The 17,579-nt window shown below is 43.0% G+C and overlaps 1 protein-coding gene across 1 annotated transcript in view; it reads right to left on the bottom strand.

Annotated features, from left to right (window-relative positions):
• Window positions 1–17,579, bottom strand: part of GPR107 (G protein-coupled receptor 107) — a 58,450-nt gene that overhangs the window by 4,928 nt on the left and 35,943 nt on the right. The window contains 3 exon segments of the mRNA XM_043499050.1: window positions 9,081–9,206; window positions 10,013–10,095; window positions 11,595–11,641. Of these exon segments, the coding sequence (XP_043354985.1) occupies window positions 9,081–9,206; window positions 10,013–10,095; window positions 11,595–11,641 (256 nt within the window).

Below are 17,579 nucleotides of genomic sequence, written 5' to 3'. Positions count from 1 at the left end.
CATAATGAATTAGTCTGTTCTGAAGCAGGGGACTTGGGAGAATGTGCAGAGGCAGAATGATAGGAACCTATGGATTCTGCAATTTCTTCCTACCCCAGAGAGCTGCTCATCCCATTACGCAAAGAGAACCAACTCAGGATACCACAAAATAAAGCAAAGGTGTCTATGTGTTATCACAAATAGAGGTGATTTTAATAGGGCCATTGTGGACAGCTGGGAGGAAGGAGGAAATACCACCTTCATAAGACATTAGTTTCATTTAATAAAGCAGACTTAGATTTAAAAGTGCTTTTCCTCCCACTCTGATCCTACTTCAGTGGGATTTCTCCCCACCACCACACACACTCTACTTCAACTCAGACCTGTAAAACAGCACTCAAGCATCTGACATTTACAAGCAAGGCCTGTTTAGCTAAAAAAATAATTCATTGCAGGGGAGAGAGAGCAGCAAGCTTGTTCCCCTCCACTCCAAACTACTGTATTGTTTACATTTTAGGATTTAGCCAAGTGTGTCTGCACCATCTCAGGCAGCATGCTTTAATCTAACAAAGTGCCAGCTAAGTGCCCACAAACTGACAGAACTCACTTTAGAAGTAGCATAGAGCCGAGTGACAAAAGTCACTTTTCGCTGCTGGAGACTGGCTGCTGACTCTGTCTGGAAGAAACAGACTGGTCTCTAGATTGGGTTCAGTTATACCGTCTCCTACACCAGTGCAATTCTTATTAATTTTGGTGTATCTGAGCAGAAAACAAGACCTATAATCTTTAAGGCTACTTTCTTCTATAAACACTTGAACTGAGTTGTTCTCTGGTTAAGTAACTCCTTGTAAAGCTACTAAAAGTAAATCCCTTGATATTTCCTACAGCCAAGATTTCCTAACTTATACTCTTGATTTAAGAGTTGCATTACGAGAGTTTACATGTGTAGGAAATGCGTGCCCTATGCTGTCTTTTTATGGTGTAAAAAGGGTCTTCTGGTTTGTTTCTTCTGCCTAATACTGGCCCATTTGAAATACTGCTGAGTTATTTCACATATATTAATTTTTTGTGTTATCACCAACAGCATATGTGCATTTATGTTTACAGACAGCCAGAGCTCATAAAGCTATCACTGAAAACATGTGTGGGCCAGAAAGCAGAAGGTAAAGTATCTGTGCTACAGTATTAGGTCACAACTCTGATATTTTCCTGGAATATTTGAGCAATGCACGGAGGACTGGCAAGGTGACCTCATAGTACGTTAAACCCAAGCTGCAGCTCTCCCTCGGTTCAGGAGTAAAGGGGATGTTGAATCTACATATCAGGACATTTCTGCAGCAAGTAAGGATAAAAAGCAAGCACAATTTGTTTTAAAAAATAGGAAAGCCAGGCAGTTTTCATACACCATAAAAAAGGGGGGGGGTACTTTTTTGCTTTGCGCCTGTAAAATCAAACTGGAAACAACAAAACATGGTGAAGATCAGTTTACAGCCTTCTATCGTCTGCCATAGCTTCAGAAAAATAAGGAGCATCTATCACATGAAAAAGCCATCACACGCACACAGCTGGTACAGTCAGGATACTGACAACCAAATGGCCCCTTGTGCTCATGTAAGCCTTGATATTTTCCACCTGAAACAATATTTGTTTAATATTTATGAACACAAAAATAGGACATGCAAGGGCAAATTTACTGTTATGTTTCACCTACCAAAAAAACACCTACTATGCTTTTCAAAAATGCATAAACCTTTCACTCCTGATGTAGCTGGAGAATGAAGAATGAGAATCTCCTAGAGATCCTCTGCCAGATGGCCAAGGGAATGGAACAGACCCATGAGTCAGAGGAAGAGAATTCCAGCAGAGCTGTGGGGAAGTTACCCACAATGATGTAATAATGGAAAGTCCCAGAGCAAACACTGGAGTCCCTTAATCTAACAAAAGCTCACAAGAAAAGAAGTTCTCTGACCGTCAGGTTTCCAATGCTCTACCGGCTTTCCTGTTGCCGAGATGCAGATGGCTTAAGACACTTGAGTCATTCTGCTAGGCTTGCTCAAACTTATCCCTAGCAGATCTGCCCTTTTAAGTCTTGAAACGGATTCTTTAAGATGTGCAAATTTAGTACTTGTGGAAGGTGTCTGATTACCAGCCCTAGAAGCTGTGGATGAGCAAAGACTTCCAAATAGATGCAACTGGTGCAGTGTCAGTGCAGGATTTCACCACACTGCTCAAGCCCAACCTGAATGTGCCCCACCGAGAAGAAATTAGCCAAGTCTTCATGCTTTTTTAATCCTGGGCTCCTCTGGCAAGTCTTCCAATTAGGGAGGTAGTATTCTGATGTTGACATTTGTTCACTGGGACCCAGACTGAGACCATTTTCTTACATACAGGCCATTAACCACCATTAAATTATAATGGCTTTGAATCCAGCTACTTTGGTGTGACTAAAACTAGTGATCTAGTGTTTTTTTGTTCCTGTGGCCCATTACCAGTTCCATGAACCCTGATCTACTTTAAGCAGCTGACCAGAGACAAGATCTCATTGTAACTCCTAGAGCAGCGGTTCTCAAACTTTAGCAACCCCAAAACCCCCATTTTGATTATAAAATTTTAGCAGACTCCAAGCCGGCTTCTAATTTTCCACAGGGGAGCTCAACCCCCGCTCAGCCCCAGGCCCCGCCCCCCCTCCACCCCTTCCCCCAAGGCCCCAACACCATCCCTGCCCCTCCTCTTCCCACCCCCTCCACCGAGCACTCCCAGTCCCTGCTCCTCGCCCTCCCTCCCAGCACCTCCTGCACACTGCTGTATATCTGTTCCGCAGCATGCAGGAGGCGCTGGGAGGGAGGGGGAGAAGTTGATCAGTGGGGCTGGCAGCCCCAGACATGACTTACGGACCCCCTGGAGCCAGACATGACTTTCAGACCCCCTGGAGTACCCTCGCGGACCTCAGTTTGAGAACTGCTGTCTTAGTGGGCAAGCACTGAATTAAGATGACTTTATGGACTTTGCATAGCATAAAGATATAGACTAGGGATGTAAATATTGGTTAAAAAGTTAACCGGTTAAACGATTAAAATTATATCATTTAACATTTAACCGAGGTCATTCCGGTGGGCTGATGCAGAGTGGGCAGGGCTGGGGTCCCACCGGCCTGGTGTGGCCGGGGCTGCTCCAGCCTGCCTGGCCCAGGTCCTGCCGGCTCGGCAGGCTGCTGGGGCCACGGTCCTGCCTGCCCGCCGCAGATGGGGCTGCTCCAGCCTGGTGCAGCCGGAGTTGGGGCTGCTCCAGCCCACCTGGTCTGCTGCGGTCAGGGTGCCGCTGGCTGACTGGGGTCAGGAGCCGCTCTGGCCCGGCCAGCCTGACGGGGATGGGGCTGCTCTGGCTCAATGGCCCAGTGCGGCCACTGGGGTTAATGGTTAAAGTCCAGTTAATGGTAAGCCTAATGCTTACCGGTTAACCGTTTGACCTTTTATATCCCTACTATAGACCCAGCTTCAGAAAGGGGAATGGCATTGCAGAATCGACTCCCGAGTAATTCACATCAGTTACACAGGAGGTACTTACACCTGTTTCAGCGTTACTCTTTAAATATCTGTTGAACTTTGATTTCTCTTAAGAATGACTCGGACCTAACAGCTGAAGAAAGAAGTTACAATGATAAATAAATTCCCTTCAGTGTTACACCATGATCAAGAAGACAGGTTTGCAAGACATTATACACACTATTGTTCCTCACAGCTATGATTTATTGGGTAGGTGCAAGACATTCTACAAGAAGTTTTCCCCTTGATGCTCAAAAAGGAGCACTATCAAATGCATTTTAAATATGGTCAATTTATAGACCTAGAACTGTTGTAATACAATAGGGAATGGTCTCGAATTATTTTAAAGTCCATTATTTCTGAGAACTTTAAAAATGAGGCTGCCTTGTTCAGCAGTTCCCTCAATAAACATCATTTCCAGAGCTGTGCAGACATCAGTGAGGTTGGTGATAACACAAAAATGTGTTTTGACATGAAAAGGCGTTTTATACTAATTTCAGTTCCATTCAAAACTGGATGAGGAAAAGTGCTTGACAAATTGGAGAGAAATTAATTGATAGGAAGATTCCTAAGCTTGTAAGATTATAAAAAACAAAAAGGGTGTACAAAATGCCTAACTACTGAAAACATTAATTTGGAACTGCTTGTTTATAATTATAAATGACTCCTTTCTACAATCCAAGAAGGGAAGAAAATCTAAACCTCTCTTTCTGCAATTTAAGCCCACTGCTTCTTGTCCTATCCACAGGGCTTAATGAGAACAATTTCTCTCTCTCTCCTCCTTGTAACAACCTTTTATGTACTTGAAAACTGTTATCACATCCCCTCTCAGTCTTCTCTTCTCCAGACTAAACACTTTATTTCAATCTTCCCTCATAGGTCTTTTTTTCAAGACCTTTAATCATATATTTGTTGCTCTTCCCTGGACTTTATCCAATTTGTCCACATCTCTCCTGAAATGTGGTGTCCAGTAATGGGCACAATATTCCAGTTGAGGCCTTATCAGTGCAGAGTAGAGTGGAAGAATTACTTTTTGTATTTTGCTTACAACACTCCCGCTAATACATCCCAGAATGTTTTTTTGCGGGGTGGGGGGGGGGTTACACTGTTGACTCATATTTAGCTTGTGATCCACTATGACCCCAGTATTCCTTTCTAGGCAGTCATTTCCCATTTTGTGTGCAACTGATCATTTCTTCCTAAGTGGAATACTTTGCATTTGTCCTTATTGAATTTCACCCTATTTACTTCAGACCATTTCTCCAGTGTGTCCAGCTCCTTTTGTATATTAATCTTATCCTCCAAAGCACTTGCAATCCCCCCAACCTTGGTATTGTCTGCAAACTTTATTAGTGTACTCTCTGCCATTATCTAAATCATTGATGAAGATATTGACCAGAACCAAAACTGATCCCTGCGGGCCCTTCCAACTAGACTGTGAACACTGCAAGCACCTTAGACGATACTACTTGAATGGTTTATTAAAACTTGTTTAAGTCATTGAGACAGTTCAGTAATGGCTCCAGATTGCCTAGTTACGCTGGAGACCAGCCTAATCAGAACTTGTCCATATCCCCACTTTTCCTATATCTAGTCACACAGTTGTTCTTATTCCTGTTAAACCAGGCCTGATTGTACTCTTGACTTTATGTCTCTCCTCCCTGTTCCTTCCAAGTGGGGAACAATTTCATTTATACAATAGCCAAAAGCTATGAAATGGACCAGTTTATAGGATGAAGCTATTGAAAAAGCATAAGCCAGAATTGTGCTTTGACACCAGACAAACTAGTCACATTTTTCCACTGAAGTTTGACCACTGTGAACATCCTACCCTTGAAGGGATGCAGTCTAGTCAGTTTCAAAGAGTGATTTAAGTAGTGGTTTCAAGTATCACACCTGCCCCTAAATCTTCTTGCCAATTCTGTGGTGTTGTGTTGTTGTTTCTTTTAAATAATTGAAAAGGTTTTAAACTCATGTGGCCTGAAGGACAGTCAAACAAGAGAAACTGATATACATGGGAAAGTGGGGGTACATGACCCATGCTATCAAATGCAAAGAACAAATCACAAGGAGAAATTATTTCTCAGATCTCAGTCATATTAGGGATCACTTTGTTACAAAGAGCAGGTAAAAAAAGAGACAGACATAGGTGATGTAAGCTGCTGTCCCTTTAGGGAGACTACTCTATTGTACAAGCCTCTAGGAAAAGACCAGATTCTGTCCTTCACTTAGAATCATAGAATCATAGAATATCAGGGTTGGAAGGGACCCCAGAAGGTCATCTAGTCCAACCCCCTGCTCAAAGCAGGACCAAGTCCCAGTTAAATCATCCTAGCCAGGGCTTTGTCAAGCCTGACCTTAAAAACCTCTAAGGAAGGAGATTCTACCACCTCCCTAGGTAACGCATTCCAGTGTTTCACCACCCTCTTAGTGAAAAAGTTTTTCCTAATATCCAATCTAAACCTCCCCCATTGCAACTTGAGACCATTACTCCTCGTTCTGTCATCTGCTACCATTGAGAACAGTCTAGAGCCATCCTCTTTGAAACCCCCTTTCAGGTAGTTGAAAGCAGCTATCAAATCCCCCCTCATTCTTCTCTTATGCAGACTAAACAATCCCAGCTCCCTCAGCCTCTCCTCATAAGTCATGTGCTCTAGACCCCTAATCATTTTTGTTGCCCTTCGCTGTACTCTTTCCAATTTATCCACATCCTTCTTGTAGTGTGGGGCCCAAAACTGGACACAGTACTCCAGATGAGGCCTCACCAGTGTCGAATAGAGGGGAACGATCACGTCCCTCGATCTGCTCGCTATGCCCCTACTTATACATCCCAAAATGCCATTGGCCTTCTTGGCAACAAGGGCACACTGCTGACTCATATCCAGCTTCTCGTCCACTGTCACCCCTAGGTCCTTTTCCGCAGAACTGCTGCCGAGCCATTCGGTCCCTAGTCTGTAGCGGTGCATTGGATTCTTCCATCCTAAGTGCAGGACCCTGCACTTATCCTTATTGAACCTCATTAGATTTCTTTTGGCCCAATCCTCCAATTTGTCTAGGTCCTTCTGTATCCTATCCCTCCCCTCCAGCGTATCTACCACTCCTCCCAGTTTAGTATCATCCGCAAATTTGCTGAGAGTGCAATCCACACCATCCTCCAGATCATTTATGAAGATATTGAACAAAACGGGCCCCAGGACCGACCCCTGGGGCACTCCACTTGACACCGGCTGCCAACTAGACATGGAGCCATTGATCACTACCCGTTGAGCCCGACAATCTAGCCAGCTTTCTACCCACCTTATAGTGCATTCATCCAGCCCATACTTCCTTAACTTGCTGACAAGAATGCTGTGGGAGACCGTGTCAAAAGCTTTGCTAAAGTCAAGAAACAAATCCACTTAGATGGATTGGGACAGATCTAAGGTTAGTGACAACCTTGAGACTTTCATGATAGAATCAAACATCTATAGAAACTGTACTTCACTATCCCTGCTCTTCCCTTTTTCCCTCATTCCCAATATATCAAAGCATTCCTTGCTACCCTCCGCACCGCAGACCTGCACCCAATTTATGAGAAATAATTTAGAGAAGGATAATATGCAGCACTGAATTAAAGGCCACTGAGTTTGTGCCAATTAAAATTACATTCAGTACTTTTCAACTTGATGAATTTATGGCATATTCCATTACAGAAAAGTAGAAGCATTTCTGAACCTTAGCCCTGAGACGGTCACACTTGAGGGGGAGATCCAGCTTTATTTGTGATTATTCCAGACTACAACTCTTACAGGGAGAATTCTGATCTCATTTTGAGCCTGGCAGTTTAGTGGGAGCACAATACTCTGGCTGGGGTGAGGAGAGGAGTCCAACTCCCCAGACCAGACACTTGCTCAAGACCGCACTATCAAAGCCACATGCTCAACCTCAAGGGAGGGAGGAAGCTTCACACATCACATGATCTAGCAACTCTCCAGTGGATGAAGAAAATAGCACCTAGTGGCCCCATGGAAAGTATGCCTGTGTGGAATTCTCAGGGCAAGGGGCTGACAGGAACCCCTGGAAGAACATAGCACTAGTTATACACTATAAAACTCTAGTACGGTGAGCTGATCTGGATCTTGCAATCTCTGATCTTTGAGCTGGAGGTCAATTAACAACTCCTCCACTCTGATGACTGACTTAGGGATTTCTTAAGGATTGGCCCAAGTTAATTCTACTGCCATCAATGGCATGTGGCATGACAGCTGGAGCCAGGGGTTTAATTCCCAAAAACACTGCTCAGCCCAGGCAAAGAATGTTTTCCCTATGTAAGCGTTCATAAGCAGCCAAAAATAGCACAGTTAAGTTACACTAGTGGGGCAATGTCCCACAGTGGCTCTTATTCAAGATCAACACTGTACTCTCATAACAATAACAAAAATACAAAAACCATCATCTCTCCAAGTCCACATGCAGCCACTTGAGAATCAGGTGCAGCTTTGGATGCACTGAAGTCTTGTCAGCACAGTAAGTAGTCTCAAACAAGCACAAAATATGAGGGGGACATATAGTAGCCATATTGCCCACCCCTGCCTGTGTTTGCTAGAGTATGCAGGGGACACAAGGAAGGCCAACATTGCCATTGGCTGTGGCTATGTTGGCAAGATTTTAGAGAGATGTCCCGGAAAATCAGACATCTTGAAGCAGAAGTGTTGAATTTGGGCTATCGTTTATAGAACGTAAGAGCCATTAGCCTTTTCAGTCATCTTTATACGGCTATGAACCCATAGCAATAAACCAAGCTGATACTTCATCCTGGTATGGCATGCACATCTAAAAGCACTGTTTTAGAACACAAGAGCATTTGGCCAAAGATGCATTATGTGTGTGGGGAGGGAAGAGATGACCTTTTTCATCTAGGGCTTGATTTTCAGAAGTGCTGAGCATTCAGCTCCAGTGGAAGTTCATAGATCTTCAGTTGCTTAACACCTCAAAATTAGGGCATGTCTACACTGCAGGATGAGGTACAATTGTAGCTCAATACGTGCACTAGCACTGCTAAAAACAGCTGATGTGGCAGTACAGGCTTCACAAGCACAGCAGGGACCCCGGGTATGTACTCTTGTGGCTAGCCCGTGCTGAAGCCTGTATCAAATGCCTTCCTGGCAATTTTTACCCATAATAATGCATGGAAAGCTAGTGTAAGTATGCCTATCAGAAGAGCAACACACCTCAGCCTGCAGTGTAGACAGGCCCTGAGGCTGCTAACTTTAGGAGTCCATAAATTTGAATGTTTAGTGCAAGATTTCGGTATGCATGTCATTTTTTACACCATTAAGTATCCTACTAACTTGTTGCAAACTACTATAATATCCAGTTCTGAGGTGCATAGGCCTACCATAAGCTTCTTTAGTGGTTTAGACAGCTACTGAATTTGAGCCTAAGTGTATTTTTACACACACAGGCTTATCTCAAATATTGGGCGGGAGAACAAACCTCCTCAGAAGAAAAGTGCAAGCAGCTTGTCTTTCTAACACTAAGTTGTCAAAGCCAATGAGGAAGAGGAAAAAACATACTTACACAGCTTCCACCTTCAGGTCATCTTCATAATCCTAAGAGAGATGGAGGTAAGGGTTATCTGATGCCGGACAGAACTTGTACCCTGTAAGAACAAAGAACATAAACCTTGCCATTTCATCCAACAGCCGCACGTAAAACAGGAAATTCAAGATTGTTCTCATGACCCCATATTGTCATGACAAGTTAACCTAATAAAGGCTTCTTGGTCACTAAATACTGCATCCTATGAATGAGATGCAACAAAGTGTCCCTCCTGCCTTACTGCTGTTAATCTCTGGACAAAGAATGTTAGCCCTCTGATTTTACCGCGTTCCCTGTCATTTTAAATATAGTTAGAATTCCAAATGTCATTTCAGTGCTTTTAAACTAGAGTGAGACTTTGCTTAAGAGAAAGAGATGCCCCCTAAGTTGTTTGGCACCACCAACAGTTAATGTATTCCAAAGATCCCTGCATGGTGGCTTGGATTATACTTTAAGAAACCATGTATTTTAAAGTCACTAAGCAAATAAAGACTGTAGATGGAGAAGTGAAAGCTAATTTGACTGGCTCCCTGGGTTCTCACTAACCACAGGGCAACCCAGAGCCTAACTTTTTTTCCTTTGTACACTCCTGATTAATTTCCGTCAGACATTTTAAAAATCTGAAAAACAAAAATTCAGTAATGCAATTACTGTCAGACGTCTCATGTATAATCCAGCAGCCTTGCAGGACGAGCATGAAACTTAAAAACTCCAGCCTCTTCCCTTCCCCCACGCCCTTAGGAGTTACCAGTGCTCAAGACTGGCAGAAATCAGACCTCAGCAGCGGGCTTTGAGAAGTTATACTACAATGTGGAAAAGCACCTCTGATTTTTTATTTAGTTACAGTTAAAAATGAATGTGAAAGAGAGATTCATAGAGTGTATAAAATTTTCCTTTGGCAGCAAGATACCTGGTAGAGCCAATTCCACTGGAATGGAACTGCAAACTTGATGAGAATTGGAATGACCAGTCTGAAGTAAACATAATATACAATCTATGGAAGGAGGAGAGGGGACAAGAGCAAGAGTGAGAATGATGGCATCATCTTTTTATAACCTCTTATTCCATGGAGAAATATTTCAAGCAAAGAGTTACCTGGGAAATATGTCTCATTAGGGTTTTGACACTATTTAACACAACAATTCTGTGACTTGAAATCTAAATGACTCAACCTATTACTAACATATAAAATAGTACATTTCAGTGGGAACATACAAGAGTTTCCATAGAGTATCAAAATCAAGAGCATAGTCCATTACCCCATGGGTTATGAAAAATGTTTGAAAGCAGGCAAGTGAAAACTACTAAGAGGTCAGTTCTCTTTTGGGATGTGTGTGCGCGCAACTTCCATTGATTTCAAACAGGAACTGCATGCATGTATCCCAAGGCACAATTTTGCCCCAAGCTTAATTTTTAGTATGTTTATACTATGTTGTTCTAAGCCCAACAGTTCAGTCAGCAAAGCTCAGTCTGTCTCCGGGGGAAAGTTAGTAAATGGTACAAATAGTCAGATCCAATTTAAAGACAGCCAGGGGGATACTGCCACTAGGGAAAGAAGACAAGTTATTTTCAGCTGAAAAAGTGAGAGGAGAATTTTAGCAGCCTGCCAAGGTGCCAGAGCATGGCATCACCATGAACCTGAAAGTATCTGTTCTCAACTTGCCTTTACCCTAAGGTACTTACACACTCTTTCCCAACCCTATTGCTAAGGACATTACAAATTAGACTGAACACCACCCTGGTGAAAGAGACTGTAGGGAATAGTTCTGCATGGCACCGGGAAGTGGATACAGTGGCCTAAGGGGTCTTTTCCATCTCTGACTTCTATGGCTATTCAGACACCTGGTTAAGCACATTAGCAGGCTATTTCCATTCAAATAATCAGCAACAAAATTTAGGCCATGTCTACACTACAGGCGCCGCAGCTATGCTGCTGTGGCGCCCATAGCGTAGATGTTTCCTACAGATATAGAAGGGGTTTTTCCTGTCACTGAAGGTAATTCGCCTACCCAAGTGGAGGTAGCTAGATCAACCAGCATTCTTCTGGGGACTAGTTTCATCTACAGGGGTGGTTAGGTACAGTTCTATGCAATATTGCTATGTCTGTCTACATTTTAAGGTGTAGGCCAGCCCTTAGTGCAAATATACAAGTTGTCCTCAAGCTTCAACAACAACATTCTGTAGGTGATTCACACCTCTTATAGCTATTGGTTCAGAACTTTGTGCAGTTTTAGGTAGACGGGTGAAAATCTGAATTTTTTTTTGAAAGCAAAGAATTTCAATAAACTGATTTCTTCAAGACAGGGACCATTCCTACCGTCTCTCTACAATAACTAGCATAATATGTCCTCCATTTCGTTTGGAGCCTCTAGATGTTCTTGAAATAAACTAAATAATGATCCACCGAAGGAGATCCAGAATGGCTTTCTGACCCATTTTTACTCACTTCAAGCCCTGCTCACAGACATATATATATATTAGTTTCTTACTCACTATAATGTAGTAATGTCTGAACAGCTTCAGCTTTGCTAGGATAATAGCTGATATGGAAAGAACACATAAGGGCATTAGGAAACATGTTATATGAGAAAAGGAAAAAAATCTCTCAGTAGGGTGAGGAATGAGAGAGTACTGTAGTGGGGAAATACACATTTATAGCCAGAGGAAATAGCTTGGTATAAGCTGAAAGACAGCAGGAACTTTATCAGAGGGTTTACAATCCATGATCTAAACTTGTCTTCATTATTGTGAGTCCCATTATTGTTAGGCAGGTGTCCTGTAGGGTGAAATACTGAGGGCAGTGCCATTTAGTACTTGGTTTAGACCACTCTGGTCATAGGCCAACACCCATGGGGTGAAGTTGTCTCACCAGCTGAACCTGCAAGGTCTATTGTATCAATAAGATGTTCAGAAGATGCATCTTTCAAAATCAGGTTAGGCGTGCCTTGAATGTAACCAATCTAAGAACTGACCCCACCTCATGCTCATTTCTCAGAGAGATGAGTCTGTCCAAGGTCAGCAGAGTCAGGGAAGCAACCTGAGAGTCTCCTTTGTATGAAATATGGACGGCTGCAGAGGGCAGCCTGCCTACCTCCCAGCTCACACAAGTCTACAGAGTAGAATCATTCTCCAGTTCATGCAGTAGCACTCACACATTACTGTGGTTGTTGAAAAAAAGGGGTAGAGAACAGGGAAAGGAGAGGGCTGACAATTAGTACGGGGCACTCCAGATTCCAGGAATTTTTGCTTGATCAAATAATTTTCCCAAAGGAGACAAGATCCTTTAACACATAATACAAGTGATTGATCCGTTCATTGGATAAGTTCCTAACACAGTCTCGGGTCCTTACTGGGGAACCCCACTGCCTAGACCTAAGGGGAACATGAAGCCACCACAAACATTTTTCCCCCAGAAAGGGCAGAGTGTACTTCATGGCCCAAGGGTCATGTTTTACTACATTACAGCTGGCTATCATCTACATCCCTACCCCACTGCAAAGGCACGTCTCCCTCGGCATTCTATACAGCAAAACAGCACAGTTTTGCAGTTTAACATGTATTCTCTTTTCTGTTCTTTCAGCCTGTACAGAGCAATGAGTCTCTTCTGCATCTTTTGGCAAATCAAGAGGCTCCTCATATTTGAAGGTTTGTTTTCTGCACTGACCAAAAGCACATTTTTTATGGTTAGAAAAAAATCTCCATTTCTAAAGCTGTTGCTTTACACATTACCTAGACCTTCTAGCATTTCAAACATTTTAATCCTCCAACATCAGACAGATCAGTAAATTAATATAGCCATTTTATGGACAAAAAAACTGAAGCAGAGAGGTGTGCCCAATGCCACAAAAAATGTCCGGATCAGAGATAGGATTAGAACTCAGAAACAGCATCAATCTAGAAGCCAGAAACTTTTAATGTAACAAGTTTTAGTTAGATATCCCAAATCCTCCTTCCTCCCCGCCCCCCCCCCCCCCAATTCCCATTCTACCCGATTGTTAAGACTGCTGTCATGAGACAGCTAGCACATCTGCACCAGTTCCTGATTACGGCTGCACTTTTCCAACTCCTTAAGGGTAGATTGTGTTGTCTCCACTGCATTCCTACAAGCCCCAGGGGCAAGATGGTCTGCTCATGCTGGCACATGTTAAGATTTCTCATGTGCCATGAACACATGGCAAACCTAGTCCCTCATACCTCCTCTTTTCTCCCCAACTCCAACCAGCACCACCAAAAGAACATCTCATATGTACCACAGAGACTAACAAATTTATTTGAGCATAAGCTTTCATGAGCTACAGCTCACTTCATCGGATGCATGCAGTATTTTCTACTGCATGCATCCGATAAAGTGAGCTGTAGCTCACGAAAGCTTACGCTCAAATAAATTTGTTAGTCTCTAAGGTGCCGCAAGTACACCTTTTCTTTTTGCGGATACAGACTAACACGGCTTCTACTCTGAAACCTGTCATATGTACCAGTGACTGATAACCACTGGGTCCATTCAGACAAGATGGGGTATACGAAGGAGGATTTTTACTAACTTAGGGATATGCGCTGGTACTCTGCATAGCAAGACACCACAAACCCTGTGACGCTAGATGGATCAAAAGCACATCAGAACACTTTATCCACGGTGTCAGCTGAAGTTACTGAGCTCAGCTATGCCAGTTCAGGATGCGTGGAATGTAAAATGGCAAAGTCTTAGAATGGTTAATCTGGGTTTCTCTGAGAAATGCTTCAGGGTTCACCATGTCAGGCAAGAGGGGTAAAAAAATTACAGTAGTGAAGCTTTTTCCTGTACCAATCAGTCAAGTTCCAGCCATAATTTAAGAGTGGTATTTGTAGTAATAAGGAGCCACAGAGCACTCATGACAGATCTCTGCATTTTAGTCACAAATTGTATAAGCTAAGGCCCTGGAGCTAAACGGCTTGTTGATTGGAAAAGTTATATAGGTTCTTACTGAATGCAGGACATACTGATGTGAATCGAAACGGAGATCAGCAACAGATGGAGCAACTGTCAAACTTGGTTTGAGATTCAGGCTCTTACAGGTGGTGCAGGAATGATGCACGTGGCCTCCTGGTGCTTTAGTGACCTCAAGAATGGAAAAGGGTCCCAAGTGCTATAACATACATTGGCAGCGTACACAGATATAATTTGCTTTCAAAGCAACTGAATAATGTAGGTTGCCAGTCAGGATTCCATGCAGGCTTCAAAGAAGAGGGCAAATGTGTCCAGTTTACAGAAGATGTGTTTAGTTTCTAACAAGAAAGCTACACTCGGTCAGTTCAGACAGCATCTTAAAGGTTTACATGGCAAGAAACGCTTTTTGCAATGGCTAAACTTAACTGGATTTTAAGTTTAACCAGACGTGGCATCCTTAAATCAACCAGAAGTGACATTTGTGACAACTCCTGTAAGCAACCTTTAATATCAGAGATTCCAACCAAGTTATTTACATAGCTCTAAGTTAGAACTCAGTGGTTTTAAGTTTAACAGGTAAGTTCTGCTGATACATTGCTCAGCATGTGTATTCATTCCCCTTCACCAATAAGGCCATAAATGAGGACACCTATCATTGTCAGCAAGATGGCCACCATCAAGTGAAAATACAGGAAGAACTCCTCTTAAAAAAAGGAGGTTGCAACCTACAACAACACAAATTCACTTCCTCAGATGAACCAACCTACCTACTGTAGTCTATGTATAATATCATGAAGGTGGCTGGGGTTGGGTAAGAGTGTTGTCTAAGCTGAAGCATCCAATGTTATAAAAACCACATTTCTAAGGCCTTCCCTATTAATAGCAAAGAGTTTCCAGATTACAGTGTGAGAGAGATGAATCAAGAAACAGAAATAAAGCAACCTGATATGCAGGGCACACCAGTGCTGTGGATTTATGATTTTATATATAGGAAGGAGAGCTCCCCAATACATGCTCAAAACCATTTTCTCTCCCTGCATCAAAAATACACAGAACTAATGCTAGTGGTTCCCTATGATCTCTCCTTTTACCCCTGTCAAATGTACGAGTGTGTAGTGGTGCATATAAGTCTGTGCACATAATGTGACTGCCCACAAAACATTAACCATAAGAGGCAAACACATCTAGGGAGATTGGGATCTACTAGCCCGACACACACATTATGTAACATCTTCCAGAGAGCACTGTCCAGCATTATGCATCAGAGAACTTCTGTGTCTTAATAGGGAAGCAATGCAGAATCACTAGGGCAGCCACGTTCTCACAGATGTGACAAGAAGTGTACCTTTTAATGGGAAAGGCCTCCAAGTCAAATGTGTCACCTTTGGCCATCTCCCTGGACGCAGAGCTGTGTTCTAAGTTCCCACTATACTGAGCACAGCTAAGACAATGCCAATTGGATTTAAAGTGACAGACTAGTATCAAAATCTAGTGACCAAGAACTCCATAGCCTAAGCAGATTATAGTTACACTCTTCTAGTCTGTATGACACTCAAGATTCACCAACACTCATCTAACTTGTTAGATAGAAAGTTTCCAGGGAGCAAGTGTGCGGGTACGGATGGATGGTTCATAAAATTGTAAGCAAGCTATGAGTGGCCTTGATTTAAGAAGAGCTAGCGCTTTCTGCATCTTTCCCATTAATAAACATCCAACATGTTTTTTCTTTAACAAAAAAGTACCTGACTTGTCAACAACTGAGCTATGGAAAACCAGAGCCATGGAGATCAAGAAAAAGCCACCTTTGTGGAAAACCATCAAGCCCTTGTCCGAGTCTACTGACTGCCTCCACATGGCTACAGCAATCAAGAAGTCAGCATGCAAGACCCACATTTGAATCCCTGTTGGTAGGTCTGAGATTGGATGTTTCACAAATACAACTCACTTGGCTTTTGGAGTAGAGAGACTAATCAAGGACTCTCTTTGTGCCATCTGTATGGATTCTCAGAGCAGCACTGGCTTCAAGTTCCATGGAGGATGAACACTAAATAAAGGACACTTCTACACTTCAAACCCAATTAGGGTCTCAACTTCTGATCCCCAGAGCATTCTAATGAACCTACCATTGAGCAAGCCTTGTGACTGTGAGAACAAGAGTAGAGATTCTAAAATTTAACAGCAAGACAACCAACGCTGACTAAGTTGTGTCTCATGGCTCTGTACAAACCCCTTGCACATCTTGCCTCCAAGTTTCCCTCTCCATCTCCTTTCCATTTTACAGCTTGCACCTGCTATATATATTCTGAGCTGCATTGATCAAGACTGACAACACAAAGCTCTCTGTCTCATTCTGAGTGCCTACTATGCTAATTTCAAATGCTGTAACAGGCTACAAGATGAAAAAAGGTCAGACTGTCCATCACAGCCAAGCAAGTTGGTAGACAATAGTTTTTTGATGAATCAATCTGACCTTTTCAGAATATTTATGTAATAGCAATAGAAGAACTTAGGGTACAAGCAGATCAACTCCAGACAACTATACAATAGGCAAGGACAAGCCATAAAGCATCTAGAATTAACAGTATAAGGCAAGATGGGTGAGGTAATATCTTTTATTGGACCACTTCTGCTGGTGAGAGAGAGAGAGAGAGAAGTTTTTGAGCTTACACAGAGCTCTTCTTCAAGACTGGGAATAAAGAGATATTACTTCACCTACTTGGCCTCTCTAATATCCTGGGACCAACACAGCTACAACACTGCATACAGTAGTAAGGCAGCTAAAGAACACTACTAGAAAGCATTGCATGCTGTGCCAGTCCTGATGCATTAGAGACATTTAATTCCCTGTGCCTATACCAAAGAATACACTGGAAGTTTCCTGAACTATTTTCCATTTTCAAGAATGGACACACATTTGCTCCGGAGCCACATGCGGCTCTTCAGAAGTTAATATGTAGCTCCTTGTATAGGCACCAACTCTGGGGCTGGAGCTAAAGATGCCAACTTTCCAATGTGCCAGGGGGTTCTCACTGCTCAACCCCTGGCTCTGCCACAGGCCCTACCCCCACTCCACTCCTTCCTGTCCCCTCCCCTGAGCCTGCAGTGCCCTAGCTCCTCCTCCCCTCCCCCCGCCAGCCTCCTGCACACCACAAAACAGTTGATTGGGAGGGAGGGGGAGGTGCTGATCAGCAGGGATGAGGGTAGGTGGGAAGCGCTGGGAGAGGGGTGTATTGCTGTGACTCTTTGGCAATGCACATTGGTAAATTCTGGCTCCTTCTCGGGCTCAGGTTGGCCACCCCTGGTCTAATCAAAGAATAACTCAGGAAAGCAGGAGCCAATAGTCACTGAAGATACAGTACATTCCTATGCCAGAAAGGAAATCAATTCAACAACTAGATTGGAAATGAGTATTACAATTGTCTCTGGCACCAAGCATAAGCAACAGACAGATCACAGATTAACCCCCTTAACCTCTGCTAAGGGGAAAAAAACAACAACAACAAGAAAAGGAGTTTTTATCCCAAATACCTAATCTAAGAGGTGTACACTCATGA

The sequence above is a fragment of the Dermochelys coriacea genome, chromosome 16 (genome assembly GCF_009764565.3).
Source record: "Dermochelys coriacea isolate rDerCor1 chromosome 16, rDerCor1.pri.v4, whole genome shotgun sequence".
Classification (NCBI taxonomy): Eukaryota; Metazoa; Chordata; order Testudines; family Dermochelyidae; genus Dermochelys; species Dermochelys coriacea.
This window is presented reverse-complemented; position numbering and strand designations above follow the sequence as displayed.